The following is a 21,381-nucleotide window of genomic DNA, read 5'->3' on the forward strand; positions in this document are numbered from 1 at the left end:
TCTTACTGTGGCCGTCAGACGTTTGTCGGTATCGCCAGGCCCTCGGGAACGGAACGGGTCTGGCTCATGGATGGAGGGCCGTCACCCTTGAACGAACCTCTCGCCGGCTTACGTCTGCTTCGGCCGTCGTGCTTTCCAAGAGAATAATACATTCTCCCTCTTAACTAACCAATCTGGCTTAAATCACCTACCAACACCGAGATGTCCGAGTCTCCCAGATCCGAGCGGTACGAGTACCTGACCCGGTACAGTACCCCGGTTCCCGAACTGGATGACCACCGTCACCAAATGCAGACGCCGCCGCGGATTCAGTCCCCCATTGAGCGATCTTACAGCCCGCACAATATGCAAAGCCCCGTGGATATCCCCGAGCGTCCTGACTTGCTGAACCCGCAAGATGCATTGCGAGACGGTCCCGTCTTCCGCGACTTCGAAAACGCCGTCACTGACGACGATGGAATCCCTCGACATTTCTCGGTCGACCCCGCTGCCAACTATCAAACTCCACGTCGCATCAGCATCGTGAACCAGGATCTCGCCAACGCTTCCTGCTCCTCGTCCGTCTCCGCTCGCTCCTCCTCCCCTCCCAATTCCGTCGATGCTTTCGCCGATCCCCGTCGTCGCGAGCGCGCCAATACTCTCGACAGCATTGCGCCTCCCGATCTCGAGGCGATCCTGCATCGCACCGTCTCCGGTGGCACTCACAATCGCCGCCCGACATTCAGCAATGCTAGTGCCATCCGGCCCCAGCTAGGCGATGTGCCATTCGACACGGAGGAGGCATGCTTTGATGAGCCAGGTCGGCCACCCGTCATCGGTCGTCTCCCTGTCATTGACTACGAGGAACTGGAGGAGTTTGTGGCTCTCAGCCAACAGACCAGGGCTGCCGGCCGCCGCAAGCATAGCATGAGCTCGCAGAGCAAGAAGCCGCGCGTATTCTATGATCTCCGCCCTGGCGCGGAAAGCCCTGAGATCGGCGAAATCAAGAAGACCGATCAGTCTGACTCGGAAGACGAGAAGGTTCCCAAAATCACAGACGAAAAGGAGCTGGTTAAAGTCCTCCAGAATGAGAACGAACCCACCCGTTTCGGGTTCTTCTCATCGGAGTCTCAAACCACCGTCCACGCCGCCGGTCTGGGCGACCTCGTTCTGCCCGGTGAGACCTTCCGCGATCTCTTTGAGCTCGGCCCCGAAGGAGGTGTCTGGTGGCTCGATGTTGTCAACCCCACGGACGACGAGCTCGGTGCGATTTCTCGCGCCTTCAATATTCATCCGCTGACGACGGAGGATATTCAAACACAAGAAGCGCGTGAGAAGGTCGAACTCTTCAAGCAGTACTACTTTGTCTGTTTCCGTACTTTCTTCCAACAAGACAAGACTAGCGAAGAGTACCTCGAGCCTGTCAACTTCTACATGGTGGTCTTCCGAGACGGCGTCCTGACCTTCTCCTTCGTCGACAACCCGCACGCCGCCAACGTCCGCAAGCGTATCGGAAAACTCCGCGACTATGTCTCTCTATCCAGCGACTGGATCTGTTATGCCATGATCGATGACATCGTCGATAGTTTTGGGCCTGTGATTCGCGACGTAGAGTTGGAATCTGAGGCGATTGAAGACCACGTATTCATTGCTCGAGTCGACGATTTCGAATCCTTCCTTCCGCGAATTGGAGGGTTGCGTAAGAAAGTCATGAGTCTTATGCGGCTGCTTGGCGGAAAGGCGGATGTTATTCGCGGATTCTCGAAACGGTGCAACGAGCAGTATGCGATGACACCGCGTGGCGATATTGGTCTCTACTTGGGTGATATTCAGGATCACGTTGTGACCATGATGTCGAATTTGGCTCACTTCGAGAAGATGCTGAGTCGTTCGCACACCAATTACCTTGCACAGTTGAATGTGACGAATCTGGTGCTCGGAAACCATGTTAATAAAGTACTGAGCAAGGTCACGTTGATTGCGACTATTTTGGTCCCAATGAACTTGATCTGTGGTCTGTTCGGTATGAACGTCGAAGTTCCTGGGAAGGATACTGCCGGCCTGGGCTGGTTCTTCGGAATTCTCGGGGTCATGGGCCTGATTGTGGCCGTCAGTATGGGTCTTGCTCGGTGGCAGAAGTTGGTTTGATGTTTTCTTTTTGTTCTTATTTGCATTGCTTATCTCGAAGTACATTTATCTGAAATACATATGGAGTTAATAGTTCAAATTTCATGTACAGCAAAAGTGTAAGGAAGTTCTCACCGACGTTAGTGGACAAACGCCTACATTGTTTGCTCAATTCCAACTCGAATGGCGAGAGAGAAAAAGTAGCTCATCCAAAGATACTTCATGATACTCAAGCGCTTAAGAAATGTACAGAAGATGTGAGCAACTGAATACTTCTGTAGTAATGCAGTGTGTAGACGCAGACGTAGACAGGCTAAAAATAACCTTACAACTTATCGCCGAACTATGCCCGTTGATTTTCTTCCCTCAAGCACTTGCGACCCCCTTCCATGCGTCCACACAACCTGCAGTGCTATCTCGCCGCAGTTAGCACATTCATATTCGGCTTGGTCCAAGCCGGCCATGGCTTAGATCTCAATTTCGCCAGCGACGGAGCCGGTCTCCCTGTCGCGCTCGACTCATTCAACGGCCTGGAACTTCGCGACAGCCTCGACGAAAATGGCCACTCCAACGGACTCGACCTCGTTCGCCGATACCCCAATAACGCCAAATCCCTCGGAAACAATCAATTTGCGCTCGAATCGCTCCAACTCGGCGATGTACTGTGGTTCTACCTGCCCAAGGACGTGGTGAATGGTCCCCACGCCGCCGCGGGGGTGGGACTTCCTGCCTACGTGTCCGATAACGACGACGACACAAGCTCGAGCCATGAATTACGGAAACGCGCGCTCGTTGAGCGAGACACCACAACGGTATACCTGTCTCTGACGACGTGCAGCAAGCCGCATACCAATAAGACCGGGGCGCATGGCGATTTCCCACAATTGGAGGTCTATGTTTCGAACTCGAAGGATCTGGAAGAGCCAGGGCCGGGCAAGGATGACGATCTGCAGGACAAGTACACGGCTTCTGGCGGGTACCTGGGGATCACGAAGGATACGGACAGCGACGTGTTTATTGGAGTTGCAGCGCCGAATTCCACGGAGTACACGGGAGGCTACACGTTCCAACTTGCGGCCTCGATCGACGAGTACTTTCATCAATGGGTCAACGACACGAATTTGTTTTTCATTGACGCGGACAACTCAGCTGCGCTGCTTGTCACCAATAATTTGACGGAGTCGGACAAGAATACTACGAATTACCATCAGTGGATGAACATGGTGCCGCCGTTTACGATGTTCGCACACAATATCAACAACACCGCGCTGAAGGGCTTGGAGCAGTCCTTCTGTGCTCTTGATAGTCTGTCGCAGGTCGGCCGGATCAGTAATATCACCGAGGTTGGTATGACCAGTCGGGGATTGGGCAACAAGCCCAAAGAGCAGTTCTACATTACAGGGTTGAACAGAAGCTCATCCTACGAGGGCCTTCTCGCGATGGTTGGCAATTCTACTGCATCGGGTAACGGAATCGTCGGCGGCGGCGGCAAGGTCTGGAGACCAATGAATTTCACAACGAAAGCAGGTAGGTCACTTCGATCGACGCTCACACTCGATTCCAGCTCACATGTTTAGACGATAACTGCGCCGTCCTTTTCAATCTCACCTTCTGCTCTGAGGTCGCTTATGCCGTCCCATCAAACCCGGACCTCAGCGTGGACAAATTACGCACGATCTACGACTCCTACGCTTCAAAGTATTACAAGAACTTCAACTACTCATTACAGCAAGTCCAATGCAAGACAGACGATGAATCAATGTTTTCCTTGTCGGTTACCTGCGCAGACTGCGAAAAAGCATACCGCGAATGGCTGTGCAGCGTCACCATCCCACGATGCGCAGATTACTCCGCCACAGAATCCTACCTCGCCGTCCGCAACGCAGGGCAGGATTTCTTCAACGGCACTTCGCTGCCAAGCGATAGTCCCTACAGAAAATCCGTTGCGTCGAACAACTCGCGCAATCCCATCATCGACGAGCTTGTCAAACCGGGGCCATATAAAGAGATCCTACCCTGTCAGGATATCTGCCATACCCTCGTCAAAAGCTGTCCTTCTTCATTGGGTTTCTCGTGTCCTGAAGGGAGTTGGCTTAATTCTTCTTATGGATACCGGAATTCGGATGGGGTTATCACTTGTTCCTATCTGGGTGCTGTGTATTATCTGAGTCTTGGAGCTCGTGTTGGGGCTGCGGCCTGGTGGACTGTCTTGGTTGGCTTGGTAGCGCTTTTGTTTGTTTAGCGGCATTGCAATGATGTATAGAACCTTTCTTATGATGTCTTTCTTAACTCTAACTCTAACAACCAGAAGCCTGGATCTACATGGTCCTACACGCGTAGAGTATGGACTTCGTCAATCTCACAAATTATACTTGAAGGCCCCTTGTGAAGGCCCATCATCATAAGTTCGAGGTCAAGAACTGTAAAAACATGCTGCTTGGCCTCTATAGCCGACTTTATAAGCCCAAACCGAACAAGTACATCATAACTCGTCTCTGTTATACAATTACCACTCCAACTCCTTCTGTAAAGTCTTTTTAACCCCCTTACTAGTCACTTTCCCTCGATTCTGTACCTCTTTCTTCCCATTCGACTCTTCCACTTTCTCCTTCTCCTTCGCCTCGCTTCCCTTCTCCTCTGCCCACTCACCCCACCTCTCCCTCCAAATCCCAATCTCCTCTTTCCAAAGATCCCTCACACAAGGGTCACATGAACTCCCACAGCAATCCCCCAATCCAGGCGGCGGTGGCGGATCATTAAACCCTCTCTCCGCAGCACGGAGAAGCTGTTTCGTGCGCGTCTTTGTCAAACGATTCTTTTGCAATTTCTTGAACAGTGGCGTTTCATCTGGTCTGTAATATTCTTCTGGGACTTTAGATTCTGTCCCGATTGATATTTGTGTCTTGGCTTTTGATTGGTTTGAGGTGCCCATATTTGAGGTTGGATTTGTTGGGCTCTGCTCTTTTTGTGTTGCCCCGATGCTCATTTTGATAACTCTTGTCTTTGTATGGATCTGGATAGCTCTGTTAGTGGTGGGTTTTTACCTGCCAGGGCAACCTTGGAAATGACCTACGGGTGTGAGTCGGGTATTATACAGATGTTCTCATATATGCAGGTAGTTGATGTTAAGTGGTAGAACTAGATATCATCGTTGAAAATGAGTGCCCAAGTCGGGGGTACTCGGGAATCGATTCCTGCTCGGCCCGATACCGCGGATCTCTACATCTACATCTACATCCCGAGGTCTGAATGCCTGCACAAATAACCAGAGTGAAATGTTCTTATGTAAATGATCGAAAATGATTGCAAAGGTCCATTCAAGCAGAATAGCTCCATGGTATCATACTTATTTCCTAGGCGACCAATCCACCCTCGGTTTCGCCCTGGGCGTGCCAACCCTATGCAATAACTTCTGCGCTGCAGGCGTAAGCATCTTCCCAGGCGTAGCGCCTCTATGTCTAAAAGGTGTAGCCACAGGCGTCTGGCTATGAGCGGCTTTTTCAGCGCGCTTATTCCTCGCTACGCGATCGACCATCCGGTGGTGCAGTGCTTCGCGCTTGCCCGTCTCAGCCAGCTGGAAGGGATTTCGCTCTGCAGAGCCAGAGCCAAGGAGACGCCAGTCTATCTCGTCGTCTTTAGTGGGCTCGGGCTCGGGCTCGTCTTCTTCGACGAATGCGTAGCCGTTCACACGCGGCGTCTCGCTGCCTGTGTATACCTCTGATTCTTCGAGGCGTGGTCGGCCGGCGATTGCGTCTTGGATAGCTGATATTGAAGGTGATGGAGGGATGGCATTGGCTGCCGCTGTGGCTTCTGGGTCTGGGAGCCTTGTGTTGTGGTAGAGGGTTTGCTTTGGGGCGGCGCGAGAGGTGCGTTCTGCTTTTTGGCTGAGGGTTTCATGGGTATCTTCCACCGAAGATGGGAGGAACATGAGGGTATTATCCGGACGAGATTTCCAGGCGTCTGGCCTTGCTGGACGGGCGTTGAGGTCCGTCTTGATTGGGACCACGCTCATCTCCGGATTGCCGCCTGCGGCTGTGATGCGCTTTGTTTCTTGTTGACTGTGTGCGATTTGGCGGGCAGAGGGGATCTTGTTATCATTCCAGAGCCAGGGGTATTTTTCTCGTTTTTTCTCGTTTTGTTTGTCCACAACTTTATAGAAGGATTCGTTGTCGTCACTTGTGTACTTTGAATGGAAGCCGAGGAGACCCATATTCGACACATCAGGTGCAGGTGGTGTTGGTGTTTCTGTCACTGTGCTCGTATGTGATGCCACTGACATCGGTGTATCGCCTCCCCATCCATGAGGGGTAGCGTGAGGGGTGTCTTGGGGTCGTCCGAAATGAGTTGCGGGTGTCGTGTCTCTCTTTCGCCGGGCGTTTGACCCTGGCGTAGGGGTACGCATGACATCTGCCAGCTTCTTCTTGGAGCTTGAGATCCATTCTTTGTCTTTGGAGTCTATAGCATCCAGATATTCCTGCTTGGCATGTGTTTCGAGTAATCCGGGGAAAAAGTCGCGGGCGATGATGTGGGACACGCTGCTAGTGTAGGCATCTTCCTCCAGAACCGTTGCGGGTCGTTTGATTCGCTTTGGTGGGGGCGGAGGGGGCATGAGCTGGCCAGCAGGTCGCTTGGCCAGCTCTTGCGACGGGGGAGGTGGCATGGTTGGTGAAGAAGAGATCAGAGCAGTGAGTGGCGATAAGATACGGATCCACGATCTAACCGCTTTAGGAAAGTTGTACTTGAACGATCGTCCTTGTACTTTCCATATAGCCCTGGAGGTACTTCTATGTACGTACTTATCCCTAATTCTCTGTTCACGGCTTAGCCAAGTCTTTCTTTTCTCGGCCATTCATGATGGCTAGACAATTAGTCGGAATCTTGGGTGGACATCCGCAAAGACAGTTGAAAGGACAGTTGAAAAGACATTTACAAGGAGGTCCCGAAGTTGATGATAACTCTCTTCCTTTACCAATCGAAATACGAGGCTAAGCCATTACATAACTACTCCTGTTTATAAGCAACTATCATCGTCTTTTTGGCCGCGCGTGAGCGCGGCACTGAGGCTTGTACATTATACTGGATACATGCTAACTACACTTCTATTGTAGTTCTTATATGCACACTGTTTGAAAGCCAATAAATCATGCCAACGGGCTGCATTGGGACGTAGCCCATCTATAATCTATAACAAGGGCTAGCGAATGACCCCAAAAAATCAACCTCCCTTTTCCTTTCCATTTCCAATTTTCTTTTTTCCCAAATTCCATCCAACACCAAAGAAATCGCTGATCGCTGAGAAATGCAAAGATCGACTGTTGAGACATGCGTGCAACAAAACCAAAACCAAAAAAATAAAAGAAACGGCTGATAGGCGGACAAGAGTTAAACAGACACAAGGAAACAGATCATGACTCGTATAGAGAGGGTGAGGGTGATGACAAAGCGGAAAGATATGCAAGGGGGGTCAGAGGTCAGGGAATAGACCCCTGACTTGAGATAACGAGAGAGACTCAGTGAGCAGTGGGGAAGAGAGAGTACGAAGGCGAGCGACTCTTCGGCTTTCGGTTTGGGTTCTTGGGTGGCAAGGGAGGCAGAGGAGCCTCGACTCTGATGTCAACCTCAGAGGTGGACTTGGTGCGGTCGTGGACCGGCATTTCCTCCAGACTGGTGCTGCTGCTATTGTTCAGAAGCTGGTGCTCGGCGAGGCTCTTTGTTTGGCGGTGCGACGCCGAAGGAGGGCGAGTTAGGGCCTCGGCGGCTGTCAAGCGGTCGGTGGGCATCAGCTCGCGGCTGCTTGAGAGGGAGTGGATGAGCTCGGGAACACTGGTTGTTGAGACGGAGGAACGATGCTTGCGCGCGATCGAGGCCGCGCGAGAGAGCATCAGGCTCTCCTGGCTGTTGCACTTGCTAATTGGAGAAAAGCTGCTGCGTGGGGAGATGGGCATGCCGGCAAAGGGAAAGTGACGGTCTGATTCGCCGTCCGTGGTGATGTACTCTTCGTACAAAGGCTCGGCGATCTTGCTCAGAGTGCTGATGGGGAAGTAGTCGGGGTTGCGAAATACCTGACCAAAGTCGCTGGAGGGGGTTGCGGCGGAGTGGGTGGGCATGGATGCAGGGCTTGGGTTCAGGTCTGGTGTGGGGAGCTCAGAAGAGCTGAGTGGGCTGGGCTGGAGGTGGCGGGCTTTGGGAGAGAGCCAAGGTCCATCACTGCAAGCTACGCCAACCTGAGGACGGGACTCATCGAGAGATGTGCGAGTCCAATCAAAATTGGAGGTCGACTCTGCTGCGTGTTCGTAGCAGTAGTCGATGTCAGCATCCCAAGAGTCGTACATCTCGTCCTCGTATGAGAAGCGGTGGAGCTCAGCAATTGGCTCGGCGGGTGCGACCACCTGGGTGTTGGTGTTTTGAAGGTGTTGGGGGAGAGTGGGGGAGCCGAGAGCCTCGGAGAATTTTCTTGACAGCTCCTCGGCCACAAAGATCGACATTGGAGCATTAGGCTCGCCAACGCTCGGTGAGTCGGTCTTGGGGGCCGGGCTGGCCTGAGAGACGGAGCGCGAGTCGGGACATCCGACGCTGGACTGCGGGCTATCCCAGTATCGGGTTGCTTCCTCTTCCTCGGGTACATCTGCCAGATCATATTGGCTGCTCATTGATGAAGTCCTGACACTGTCACCTGTGGGCTCGGGGCTGAAGAACCGGGTTGGTGGTGTGGACTGAAGACACTCTGGGTAGGTCACGGCGGATGACAGACCCAGGATCTCATCAATGGCGCGAGGCTCTGGCTCGATGGTCTCTGGGGGAGGGGTCTCCGGCACTGAAGGTGGAGGGGGAGTGGTAGGGCAAGAGCGAGGGTACCTGGACACAGGACGAGAGAAGTTCTCATTCGCGCGAGATCCTTGGCGAGCATGACCATGGCTTGCCTTGGGGGATACCGGCGGGCTCAAACTCGGCTCGTCGACGGTAGTGGCAGTTCCAAACACGGCCAGATCATCGGCGGAGAAGTTACGGAAATGAATGTCCTCGGCGCGGATACCTTTCAGCCCGGTCTGGGGCCGTTGCGATGCGCGAATGGCAGAAAATTCGGTGACAAGGTCGTTCTCACGAGTCTGATCCAGAGCTTGGAATTGGGACGGATTGGTATGAGTCAGGTGATGGAAATCGTATGGATCAGATATGAGGCTTTTCAGGCGTTCACCTGCAAGGTTCGGGTCAATTGAGTGACGGTGATATTGGGCACCATGGCAACGAGCAACTTACTGTTGTCGGTATGACGGGAACGACGCCCGAACAGCTCTCTATCCCGGGGCTTTTCACGATCCACCTCATCTTCCTCGTCCAATGTTGCGACGATATTGATCTTACTACCCTGTCGACGAAGGATGCGGCTTCCCCGCGCCAAAAAGGACCGAGATGACTTGTCCTTATCGGAGCGTTGACCCAAGGAGGAGACAGTGCGCTCATCGGGGATTGAACCATCCGAGGTCATTGAGGAACCTGGTGAGCGGCGAGAGGAGGTCGAGGTGGTGGTGTTGCTCCGGGAGCGACCACTGAAGACGGAGAGCCGCTTTGGGCTGTTCGTGTGGGCTGTCGACTTGGAGCGGACATGAGCGTGATCTAGTTGCTCGTTCGACGAGGTTGTTGATGGACGGTCACTGCCGTCGTCGTCCCACTGTTTTGCCATTGAGAATGGTGCGTATGACATGATTTAGGAAAGGACAGTTACACCATGATAAATGAAATCTGGAGATCCCCCGAGGGAACGGTTGGAGCAGAGGGCTGATAATAAATTAATAGAATACTCAATGACGAGACAATACCACGGACGGGGCCTGTGGAGCCTCTCAGGGGTTATTTTTGTATTTTTGTATTTTTTGTACCTCGGTATTGGCAAAGCTCTTTGCTCAGAGTCCTTTGTTATTGTTGTTGTTTTACTTTTATCATCTCTACTTTTCTTTTCGAGGACTTTGCGGTGTATCAATCAGTCCACCGTATGATCGAATTCTATCTGTCACACCCTGCATCTATCCGAAGAAGCATCTACATCAAACATAAGCAAACATTGGTACTGGGTTTCAATACACGGGACATAACCCAAGGTACTGATCCAAATAATGGAGCCGAAACCCAATTAGTCGCATCTGGATCCAGGGGGTTGGTCCTGAACGTGCTGGAGCCCCGATTGTGGGGGGGGCTAACCAGGGTAGACATAAGCCGCTAGTCTGTAACTGGTAGGTATCAGCGGTCCGATACGCCCCGTTCCGTGTTATTTTGGTTTCTCCTTTCTTTGGCTCTGCACAATACGGAGTCCTCGCTATACACTTGTACACCCAGTCTATTGGTACTCCGTATTGAAGTACTCCGTATGGAGTACGGAGTACCTAGTGTGATGGTGTTATCGCTATCGGGTATTGGAGAGAAAGATCATCGTTGACACTAGCAGTCCCAATCTAGAACTTCCCAAGGTTTAACGCGGCAGAGAAGTCTATCAGAACGTGTGTCTATCTAGACGTGACCAGAGAATTGAACCATTATGAGATCCAATCCCCCATACTCTGCGCGTACTCCGCATACTCAGTATACTCCATTGTGTACGGAGTATGCCTTTTGCAGAGTCCTTACATCAGGTAGAAACATTACAAAGTCCAGACTGAAGTGGATAGGAGTCCTCATCACTTTGTCACGCACATTGGCACACGCGCACACTGGAAGTGATTTCCACTCATACTTCGCACCAACCATGTCCCAGCACAACCTCTCACACAGCCAATGTTTCTAACATCCCATTTTTCATCCAGCCTCATATTTCACGTAGCTTCACAATTTTTTTATTCTCAAACGCCTTGCGTAAAGCCTGAGACAGCCATGCCTCTTTCCCCGCATAGTGCATAGCGGAGCCTCGGTTCAACGGTTTTCCATCTGAAGGATCCCGGCCCTACCTTTAGTACCTCTCTAGGGCTCAATCTACACTACGGCTGTGGGGGCGTATTACTTCGCTTGTACAAGTAACATTGAATATTTACCCCGAGATTCCACGCACCGATAACACTACGCGTCGCCTAGGTCCATGTGCCTTGCGAACTGTAAGGATTAGACTGTAAGGTCGGAGGGTGCCGTTCCCCTATCTCGTGCTTGATGATCAGCAGGGAAGAAAAGCAAAACACAAGCTTCTCGAAAATCCCAAGCCTCGGGGATGTAAGAGATGCAGATGAAGAATGTGAGCATCCGGAAGTCACCGGTGAGTCCCTTGCAGTTCCTGTCGGAGAGTTGCGTTGTCTCAGCGGGGTATACCAAGTGCTTCCGACTCGATAGTTGGTATGTGCATACGAAATGCATCTGAGATTATGAAATTGAAGATATTATTGTAGCACAACGTACTCAGTACATCCTCGTTCCTCTTTCCTTTTTTTGCCATGGTATGTATTATGCTGTATGTGGTATAAACTGTACGGAGTAAGCTGCCCACGATCTTGCATCAACCAGCTTCCTATCTGGAAAGTGGATCTGAAATTCGAAACAAATGTAGAAAAGTAAAAATGAATACAGGTCCACTTTGTAGAATTCATAACCGCTAGTTTTAGTGTGTATCCGGACGATCTCGTCTAGAACCTTGGGCGCCCCGGGAGTTGAATTAGGGTGCGGCAATGTCAACACAATGAATGTCAATATCTCTCTCTCTCCTGCCTAGGGCATCTATAGCTCCGGGGATTACTCCGTATAACACAATGTGTCAGTCCCCGATCCCCGGTCTTTGTGAGTGTCCATGGGTATTCAGTAGCTCAATTATCCTCGGAGCCACCGTTTTCCCCTTTTAGCTGAGCCAGCACGCCCCAACGATGATCAATCGTCATCTTGTCGTCCAAGCGTCAAAGACCCGGAGTTCTTTCACTTGGAGGCCAGATCTGCGTCAGGAATATGCTCCGAAATTGAAGGCCCATCTGATCGGATTTTGTCTCTGAATTGCATCTTCTCTCATACTCGTAGTATAGAACTATAGATGTCTCGACTGAGTTATCCCTGGGACTAGCTTCCCAGTACGGAGTAGCTCCAACTAAGTTCGACGCACGTTTTAGAATTAACTTCTTTCAGTTCGCGTCAAACGAACACGTTCTCCGAGTGATCGTCGATCTAATTTGCTTGGCTGTTTGAGATGTCTAGGAGCGGGATATTCTCTTGAGAGGAACCTGGGAAATTTCGCTAGTCTATTTGCCGTTGGGATTCTTTCTTCTTTCCCTCGCTAGTGAAGAATGGGAAAAGTGATACTGCAATTTGCAACTGTGTCCTGAGGACACTAGTATCGCGCTAATACTAGCCCACTCCAACGGTCGCTTTTCTGGGTAAAGTATCCCGTTAGAACTATGGAGAATTCGATCAATCTAACACTACTCCGTACGGAGTACGGAGCACTATAATAAGCACAATCATAAGTTACTGAGGCTGAATCCTCCGATGTGACTCGATGTGACTATGTGCGATCCAAATATCCAATGCAACCCAGTGATAAATTGGTTGTACATACTGCGTACAGAAAGCGTGTGCGCCCGTGGAACAGGGGAATCCTTTCACGGCCCAGGACAGTTTTTGTGATCCATCTACTCCGTACTATCGTCTACTAGATCCTGATCGACTCGAGCAAACAATTGAGACTAGCGGTAGATCACCATTTCTTTGATCCACGTCATAAGAAATACTGAAATTCGATACTTTTGATTTCTCATTAAAAATTATGTATGTAATACCAAACCAGGTCCTGAACGCCTTTTGTTCCGATTATTTGTCAAAAGCCCTCCCAGATCTAGACCGGATGTTAGATTTGCTTGATCGGGTAGGAGAAAGACACGCACTGTAGATCATTTGATCTGGATGATTTAGATGCCTTGAGCATCGACGATTGGGGTAGCGAGTTCAAAACCACCGACTCCGCCGATAGAGCTATCCTCATCGCGCTTCTTCAGGTCAATGGTGCTTCCTAAGACGCCGCCGGTGCTCTGATCGCCGTCGCCGAGAACAGCGTCATCGCGCTTGGGGATGCCGAGGACACCACCAAGGCCCAATAGACCATCATCATCATTCACATGCTCGCCGTTTCCGTTTCCACGACGGATGGGAAGAAGAACTGAAGGAACGCCCACAGGGGAGTCAATGCTGTCGATAGAACTGTCCTCGGAGCGAGGAATGTTCTTGATGTTGATGGTGGGGGGATGTCGAGGTTGTTGACACTGGTTCCGCCCACAGCCAAGTCCTCGGAGCGCTTGGCGATACCAGTGGTTCCGGCACCTCCGACGTTGACGGCGGCACCCAGGTCACCAATGACATCGTCGGTATCACGCTTGGCAATACCGGTAGTCTTGTCGCCGCCAACGTTAACAGCAGCACCCAGGTCACCAATAACATCGTCGGTATCACGCTTGGCGATACCAGTGGTGTCGGCACCACCAACGTTGGCACCAATGCCCAGGCTGCCAATAACATCGTCGGTGTCACGCTTAGCAATACCGAGAGTCTCATCACCGCCAACGTTCACGCCGAGGCCAAGCTTGCCAATGACATCGTCGGTATCACGCTTAGCGATACCGGTGGTGTCGGCACCTCCAACGTTGGCACCAATGCCCAGGCTGCCAATAACATCGTCGGCATCGCGCTTGGCAACACCGGTAGTCTCATCACCACCAACGTTCACGCCGAGGCCAAGCTTGCCAATAACGTCGTCGATGTCACGCTTGGCAATGCCAGTAGTCTTGTCGCCGCCAACGTTAACAGCGGCACCCAGGTCACCAATGACATCGTCAGCGTCACGCTTGGCAATACCGGTAGTCTTGTCGCCGCCAACGTTGACGGCGGCACCCAGGTCGCCAATAACATCGTCGGTATCACGCTTGGCAACGCCGGTGGTCTCTTCACCGCCAACGTTGGCAGCAACACCAGCGGTACCGATCAGGTCGTCCTGGTTGGGCACAGGAGCCGCAAGGGCAGTGACTGCCAGGATGGCAGGGGCGACAAAGGCGTAACGCATAATGTGTCCTTGAAAAAGATAGAGGAGAGTGGTGGTGGATTTCTCCCCTGGACCTCGGGAGAATTGACCAAGGTTTATACTTCAGTTCCTAGATGCTTGCGGCATGTTTGACGTGCTTCAGGAAGTCGGGACTATTAGAGTGTCTGGGTGAGTCCACTATGGGAGACATAGTTCGATGGCACGACTGCATTTCCATTTGCGGCAAATTTTGGAGATTGTAGAGCTCAAGAAGGTAAGGTGTGTAGAGATTTCCAAAGCGACAGTATAAAGAGATTTAGACAGATGACCCGTTGATTGGACTATGGGGACAATCCTTAACTGATTGGGCGGTGAACCGTAGATCAGGACCCTTCCCGTTGATATCATCGCTTGTCTCGATCCTACCCTATACTTTGGACGTCATTGTTGGGTTTATGGCGAGATCCACACATTCTCTGGCTTGTCGATTGGCTATGCTTAATTGAAGTAGCCCATTGCGTCTTAACGAAATTTTCCGAAGTTTGTGGGCCTACTGGTTTGTTTGGTAGACAGATGTACAATGTACCTCGAGCTGTAACTAGAGCCCCCCAGATGCTTAAGCTACCAGACTAGGCCTTGGACTAAACCACTGGAACAGATTTGAACCATGAAGTTAATTTTAATCCGCTATATGCCGAACAAAAGATCGACAGCAAATACCGAAGATCAGACCTGAACCGTAAGACTGAAGCCGTGGTCGACTATTAGACTCGGGCTATTGCTCTAATCGACTAGTCGACTAACACGCTAATGTTTCTATTCGAAGAATTAACTATGAGTTATAAAATCTCTGACGTGAGTTCCTTGGATCAAGGAAAAAAAAAAAAAGAACGTTCGCGGTAGTTTCTTTCATGTCGACATATGAGTCCTGAATGGCATACTCACGGCCTTTCAACGGCCACTCAAATGGCCATATATACACGCTTTTCCGTGTGCGGAGACACACCATTTCCACCAGAATTGAAGAGGGGGAAAAATGTCGCACAATTTCGTAAGAAACGAGAACGCAATGACACATACTGGGACCTGCATACTCCGACTGCGACTGTATGCAGTGCACTGGGGCCAAAATGCCCTTAAGGTGGAGGGGCCGGGATGACATTGGGGGCTCAGCAGCTGAAATCTAGCCAGTCATAAGCCGAGGAAAAACCAATACTGTCAGCGTTCGGGGGTTCACCGGACTCCCGCCGAGCTGCAATGCGAGATCCGAGTATACATGTCCACTACGCTTGGGCCGTTAATTTATTCGGTCTCGGTTATGGAGAGCTGAGGCATTTCTGTAATCTACGAGACAGTGGCGTGTTATGGTACGGAGTATTTTGTGTAGAGTCGGAATGTTCTTTGCTTTACTAAAGGCTAATGATTATACACGGGAAGATATCAATTGCGAAGGGGAAAAAAAAGAGACAAATGTGTAGATCAATCCTCCATCTCGGTGTCCTGGGTCTTGGATGGCTCGCCGAATAGCTCGTCCTCGTCACCCGGACCATCGCCAGCCCCGTCAACGGGAACATTGGCCTCGTGCTCTGACTGCTCGGCCTCGGCCTCGGGCTCGGGCTGCTCCTGCTCTGGCTGCTCTTCTGGCTCCTCGTCTTCCTCGTCGTCGTCATCGGCAAGACGACGGGAAGCATTGCCCCGTCGACGCGTCGTAGTCTCTTCCTTCTCAGAAGCCGGTTCGTCATCCGAGTCAACGACCATCTCACTGCTCTTGTACTTGCCGGGCTTCTCGGCCTTCTCCTTGTCAGCCTTAGGCTTGCCAGATCGGCGTTCCAAGCGTCGTTTCTTCTTAGGCGCTTCCCCAGCGTCACTCTCCCCACTGTGCGCATCATGCTCGTCATCTTCTTCGGCAATGAAATCATCTCCCTTCTTCTTGCGCTTGCTGACAGGCTTCTTCTTGCGCTTAACGCGGTCGCCGGTCTCGGAATCATTGGTCAACTCAGCTTCCTCACGTGCACGATCATCTTCAGCGCGTTTAGCAGCGTGGCGTTGAACTTCCTCGACCATCTGAGCACGCTCTTCGGCAATACGCTTCTTGCGCTCAGTCTCGACTTCCTGGGCCTTGCGGAGCGCTTCTTCACGGACGCGAGCTGCTTCTTCCCGAGCTTCGCGCGCTTGCTGTAGTTTGGCGGCGTTCTTTTCTTCGTACTCCTTCTGACTTTGCATGGCACGATCAAGCTGCTTGCTAATTGTGCGTCCCATGTTGGCACGCTGCTCAAGAGCAGCACTCGGGTACGGTGGGCTCTTTTCTTTGGAGAGTCGCTCGAAGGTCTCGATGGCTTCCTTGAGACCATCAGCCGCTTCCTGAACATCCTGAAGCGTCTTTTGCGTAGGCTGTAGACCGTAGGCGAGGGATGCGATTTGGTTTTGCACAAAGGCAACGTTGAACTGGAGGTGGAGTTGATCCGGAGACACGGTCCGGGCGCGCTCAGCGTATTCAAGTGCGGTCTTCATGGCTGCGAGATTTGCTTCTTGCTTTCCTTTCAGCCACCAGACACGTCCAAGGCAAGCCAAGATCTGCACATCACGGGCGCGATCCTTAGAAAGTGCTGTCTCGTAATGTTCAATCGACCGGGCGAATTGGCGAAGCTCGGCGTAGACGTGGCCAAGGTTCAGGTAGACACTGGGGTCCTTGATCGTGTCACGAATCTTGGACAAAACTTGCACAGCAGCGCTATATTCCTTCCTGTCGTCGATCAGAGCGATGGCGATACCCTGAGCGGCGTATGCGTTCTTGGGGTCCAACTGAAGAGCCTTGTCATAGAATTCGACGGCGCGCTGGTACATCTTGCGGCGCTTCTCCTTGTCCTGCTCTGTGTCGCGGCGCATGTCACGGGCGAAAAGGAGATGTACATTACCCATTCCAGTCAAGGCGTATCGGTCATGCTTGTCGTGATATTGGAGAGTGTGCTTGAAGTGGCGCTGCTCATTGTCCTCGGCGAGATTGGCAACACGCTTCTTGGACTTGCTGATGTACCAGCCATAAAGCGATCGGACTTCCAGATTGGTGTTGTCTGATTCGTAAAGTTTGGCAATCTTCTTCGGGCCTTCGTCGGTAGGGCTCTGGCGCAGAGCAATATACGTCAGGCGGGCATTGGCTTCTGTGTAGTTGCTGTGGCGCTCGAGGAGACCTTCATAGACCTTCTTGGCTTCGTCCCACATGTCAGCTGCCTCGTAAGTCCGTCCAAGGTTGTAGCTGATTGTAGTAACAAGAGCATCAGGATCGGTGTCCTCTGTCTTCTCCTTGGCTTGCACACAAGAGTTCAGAGCCGACTGGAACAAGCCACGAGCCAGAGCAATCTTCTCGTTCTGGTAGAGGAAGCAGCCCATGTTGTTGAGAAGCTGAGGGGGAAGACTCTCCCTAAGAGCAGCATTCAGCTCATCCTGGTCATCAATATCCGGACGGGCATCCTCGGGAATGCTAGCAAGCTGAATCTGCTCCAGCTGTGTCAAGCATTGCATGCTCTTCTCTGGGGCCGTAGTCTCATACAAGCGGGCGAGATAGACAAGAACCGACTCATCGGGGGAGAGGTTTTGCTTTTCGTCCTTCCACATGGAGCGCACAGCCTCCAGCAAAGTGATTGCTCGCTTGGTCTCGTTCGACTTGTCCTCCTTGCCACCGGATTTCTGTGCAGCAAAGACTTCCTCTGCGTGGATTGCTGCGAGCAGGGTCATCGCCTCTGGGTTTTTCGATTGCTGGACGATTTTCTCCAGTCGGAATTTGGCGCCATCGAAGTCTTTGTTGTTGATTTGCATTTGAACGGCACCGAATTTCGCGGGCAAGTAACCCTTTTCGCCGCCGCCGCGGGCCTGGTCTGAACGATTGTAGAACTCCGCGGCATGCACAGCATCACCCTCGTAGTGTGATTTCCGCCCAAGCATATACCAGCCGTCACTAGCAATAGACATGACATCTGTGTGTTCAATAGCCTTTCGTGCTAAGGTCTCGACGGTCGAATACGTTTTGCGCAAAAGGAAGTAGCCTGCAAACAGAGAGCAGGTCATCGGACATTCCTTGTCGAGCTTAAACGCTTTTTGTGTGTATTGAGTCATGGCCACTTTGTACAATGACCCGAACATGGGGTCGGTTGTGGCGCGGCGAGAGCTGTCGTAGAGGTAGTAAACCGCGAGGAGGATGTTGGCAACCTTGGATTCGGGATTCTAAATTCGGTCAGTCATCATCCCATGAGACAAGAGTATCTATAAAACATACCAGAGCCAGTGATCTCTCCCAAGCAACCTTGGCCTGGTCCTTGAAGCCCAGTTGCCACAAGCAGCATCCGATACCAATGCGAGGATCCGGGTCCATGAGATTGGGCATCTTGATCAAAGCCTTCTGGTACCCTTCGAGGGCCTCGGCGTATCTTCCCAGCATGTAGTGTGCGCGGGCACGTCCCAAAATCGCCATGATGTTCCGACCACCGAAGGCCTTGGAGGACTCGTCGAAGCATTTCAAAGCTTGTCGAAGAGACTCGTTCCGCTCTGATGTATCGACGGCACCGGGACGAACAGCACGGGGCGCATAAAGCGATGCACGTAGCAAGCATAGAACACCACGCGCCAAGAACAAAGGAGGATAAGCTGGGTTGAGACGAGAGGCCTCGTTCAATGTCGATGTCGCAAGTTGTAGATAGTGATCCTTGGTCTTAGCTTCGGAGTAAAGCTCGCCGTCAGGCGCAACTCGAGGGGCGTGTCGGCTTTTCAGCAACAGTAGCCAGCAGATCCAACCCAGAAGGCCGAGCTTCTCCTTTGTCGCACCGTGGGCCACAGAGGCCAGACCCTTGTTCAAGATGTCGATGGCATGGTCATACTGATTGCGCTTCGCATATGCGAGCGCGATGATCACCCAGAAGTTCTTTGCGGCTTTTTCGTTTTCGAGGAGGGTGCAGAGCTCGGTAGGATCTTCGGGCAGCTCAAGCAAGCTGACTTCGACTTCGCTGTCGAAGCTGGATGCGGGGATATCAATTGCGTCGGGGATGTCAGAGAATCGGAGGTTGCCCGGGGGTGTCGTGGATGGTACGGCGTCGCCATTCAGGCCGTTAGTATGGCCGTTCTCGAGAGGCGCCATGGTGTAGGGATGAGGCCACTTTGGTAGGTTTAGGATTGTAAGAGCCTCAACTCATGATCAAAAGAAGCAGACCATCAAAGAGCAGTCGGACGGAGTTCAATGAGGTAAGCGACCCCTGTTATGAAGCGAGCGCGAAGGTGAATCACGGAGACCAGCGGCGCGGCGACGGAGAGGTTGAGAATTGAGAGCGGCTGGTTGCACCGCCACAAACGCCACACAATAGAACCAGTCGTGTTTGGCTTTCATTGAATCTCCAAGTCACTCTATTGTTTCTATTGTTTCTTTATTTTTTGGTTGAATGAATAAGAATTAGTAGGATAATTCTTTTCGGTTCTTTTGTACTTGGGTATGGGATATCTAAAACTATGTCCACGACAATATGGCTCACGATAGCCAGCTTGTCACCAATTTACAAGCTGAAGCAACACTGAGTAACACCACAAATATCAATCCAAGCTCACTCCAATGATGGACGCGAGCATATGACTCGACAAAGCCAGCCTCTGCGGCAATCTGCTGCCCATTCTCTGTACCATCAGCCTTGATTGAACCGGCCAACTCGGATGGGAAGCGGCCTGTCTCAAAGTACTCGTCCATGAGCTGATCTTTTTCTGACCAACGCTCAATCAACCACGCCTCAAACTCTTTTTGGTCTTCAAGGGGAATTTTGGAAACCTGGAAACGTCGCCAATGCATGTTCACAGAGGTTGGCGGACGTCCCTGTAGGTATGTAGAGCGAAGTGTGAAGTATTTGTCCGGGTAGCTTCCCTTCCTGTTAGGGATATTTGTTAGTGTGTTCCAAGAGGAAGTGTGTTTTGAACGTACGGTGGTCCTTCATATGCGATTGTACAGTCATAAACCCAGTCGACGGTACCACGCAATTGTTGAAGGCAGAAGAACAGCCCGGTGGAGCGGGGAAGAATCTCATGTTTGAAGGAAGGCAGGCTCTGTTTTTGACTCCAAGCATCACTGCGTCCTTTGGTGTTGATGGACAGGTTCGTTCCTTCGGGGAAGATCAAAAGCCACATAGGATCATATGTAGGGCGGGCTGAGTTCGAGCCCGTGAAGTTGGTCTTCAGCTTTTCCAGGCGGTGCTGAAGCCTCGGCTTGTCGGCCAGCCACTTGCGAGCCATGAAGATGAAGCCATAAAACATCATACCCGTACCAACAATGGGGATATATTTCAAAGACTCCTTCAGAATAATGAAGATCCGGCCGTGCATCGAGTTTGTGTATGCTACCCACCAGAGATATACCCAGTCGGTGTAAACTTGGTGGTTCGCGATCATGACGAGACGCTCTGGAAACCGAGTTTGCAGCAGACCATCTTTGGAAAGATGAATTTGACCACGCACGCTAGCATCTCCACTCACTCGAATTAGAGTAGGAGAGCTCCATTCTGTGACGGCAGTGAGGGCTAATGCGAAACATTGTTTTGTGTAGGCCATATACGCATAGTAGTAACGTCTGTTGATCACATACAATGGGCATCCAACTAGCTGTGTCACACAGATCACTAGGACGCAGCAGTTGAACCATGTTGACAGTAGTAGCGAACGCAAGATCTGCATGGGAACTCCATGTTTGAGATGAGGCTCTGTGGGCGGTTTGGTTGAACGCTTTAGGAGCTCGGTATTATCTTTGGCGGCCGGCCGTCGCTCTCGAACCTCGTTCGATTCCATGGTGGAGATAGTAGAGATGTTGAAATCCCCAGAATGGGTTCAGGTCAGGATATACCTAGACTGAGAATGGAGGGGTAAGTTAAAGTCATTAGGTGTAGAGGCAGGCACAAAGCTTATCAAGGATACGCACATGGTCTTGAGACCGGATAGAATAGATCAAGAGTGAAATGAGAAATAGGTGGAAGTGTGCTAGAAGCTAGATTCTAGAATAAAAAGATCATGACCCGGAAGTCCGGAGTTAAAGGGAGTTGGAGATCTCGTGAGCCGAACCGCCGTGATGTTGCATAACGTCACTCCCGGGGGCGGTCAACCGATCTCCTCTTTCGTATAGCTCTTGGAGTCTACTCACGGTGAACAGGCCGAGTACTCTAGTTCTTCTCTATCGCTCTATTCTTCTACCCTGACCTTCCACTTCCAGTCTCTGTCTATTGGAAACATCAACTATTGGAAAGCATACTCCGTAAAGGTCTCTAGAAGTCAGGCTGCATGATGGCGCGTTG

The 21,381-nt window shown here is 51.5% G+C and overlaps 8 protein-coding genes across 8 annotated transcripts; 2 read left to right on the plus strand and 6 right to left on the minus strand.

The window, feature by feature from the left end:
* Positions 1-201: 201 nt before the first annotated feature.
* On the plus strand, positions 202-2,127 carry N7506_008078 (magnesium transporter CorA family protein; the record flags this gene model as incomplete). The annotated part of the gene is made up of 1 exon (XM_056957371.1): positions 202-2,127. One exon carries the CDS (start codon positions 202-204, stop codon positions 2,125-2,127), a length of 1,926 nt encoding a protein of 641 aa, XP_056811705.1.
* Positions 2,128-2,495: 368 nt separating this feature from the next.
* N7506_008079 (MID1 family protein) lies at positions 2,496-4,348 on the plus strand (the record flags this gene model as incomplete). The annotated part of the gene is made up of 2 exons (XM_056957372.1): positions 2,496-3,633; positions 3,684-4,348. The coding sequence occupies 2 exons, from the start codon at positions 2,496-2,498 to the stop codon at positions 4,346-4,348; spliced, it is 1,803 nt and encodes a 600-aa protein (XP_056811706.1).
* Positions 4,349-4,612: 264 nt separating this feature from the next.
* Positions 4,613-5,092, minus strand: N7506_008080 (uncharacterized protein; the record flags this gene model as incomplete). Its single annotated transcript, XM_056957373.1, has 1 exon — positions 4,613-5,092. The coding sequence occupies one exon, from the start codon at positions 5,090-5,092 to the stop codon at positions 4,613-4,615; it is 480 nt and encodes a 159-aa protein (XP_056811707.1).
* A 360-nt stretch (positions 5,093-5,452) lies between these two features.
* On the minus strand, positions 5,453-6,766 carry N7506_008081 (splicing factor ESS-2 family protein; the record flags this gene model as incomplete). Its single annotated transcript, XM_056957374.1, has 1 exon — positions 5,453-6,766. The coding sequence occupies one exon, from the start codon at positions 6,764-6,766 to the stop codon at positions 5,453-5,455; it is 1,314 nt and encodes a 437-aa protein (XP_056811708.1).
* Positions 6,767-7,616: 850 nt separating this feature from the next.
* N7506_008082 (uncharacterized protein) lies at positions 7,617-9,808 on the minus strand (the record flags this gene model as incomplete). The annotated part of the gene is made up of 2 exons (XM_056957375.1): positions 7,617-9,301; positions 9,364-9,808. The coding sequence occupies 2 exons, from the start codon at positions 9,806-9,808 to the stop codon at positions 7,617-7,619; spliced, it is 2,130 nt and encodes a 709-aa protein (XP_056811709.1).
* Positions 9,809-12,971: 3,163 nt separating this feature from the next.
* Positions 12,972-14,116, minus strand: N7506_008083 (uncharacterized protein; the record flags this gene model as incomplete). The annotated part of the gene is made up of 2 exons (XM_056957376.1): positions 12,972-13,265; positions 13,322-14,116. The coding sequence occupies 2 exons, from the start codon at positions 14,114-14,116 to the stop codon at positions 12,972-12,974; spliced, it is 1,089 nt and encodes a 362-aa protein (XP_056811710.1).
* Positions 14,117-15,553: 1,437 nt separating this feature from the next.
* On the minus strand, positions 15,554-19,199 carry N7506_008084 (putative RNA polymerase II transcription elongation factor (Ctr9); the record flags this gene model as incomplete). The annotated part of the gene is made up of 2 exons (XM_056957377.1): positions 15,554-18,292; positions 18,345-19,199. The coding sequence occupies 2 exons, from the start codon at positions 19,197-19,199 to the stop codon at positions 15,554-15,556; spliced, it is 3,594 nt and encodes a 1,197-aa protein (XP_056811711.1).
* Positions 19,200-19,583: 384 nt separating this feature from the next.
* On the minus strand, positions 19,584-20,881 carry N7506_008085 (lysophospholipid acyltransferase family protein; the record flags this gene model as incomplete). The annotated part of the gene is made up of 2 exons (XM_056957378.1): positions 19,584-19,971; positions 20,025-20,881. 2 exons carry the CDS (start codon positions 20,879-20,881, stop codon positions 19,584-19,586), a joined length of 1,245 nt encoding a protein of 414 aa, XP_056811712.1.
* Between the last annotated feature and the right edge of the window lie 500 nt (positions 20,882-21,381).

Source organism: Penicillium brevicompactum, assembly GCF_028827555.1.
Source record: "Penicillium brevicompactum strain IBT 35665 chromosome Unknown utg000005l_segment0_segment0, whole genome shotgun sequence".
NCBI lineage: Eukaryota > Fungi > Ascomycota > Eurotiomycetes > Eurotiales > Aspergillaceae > Penicillium > Penicillium brevicompactum.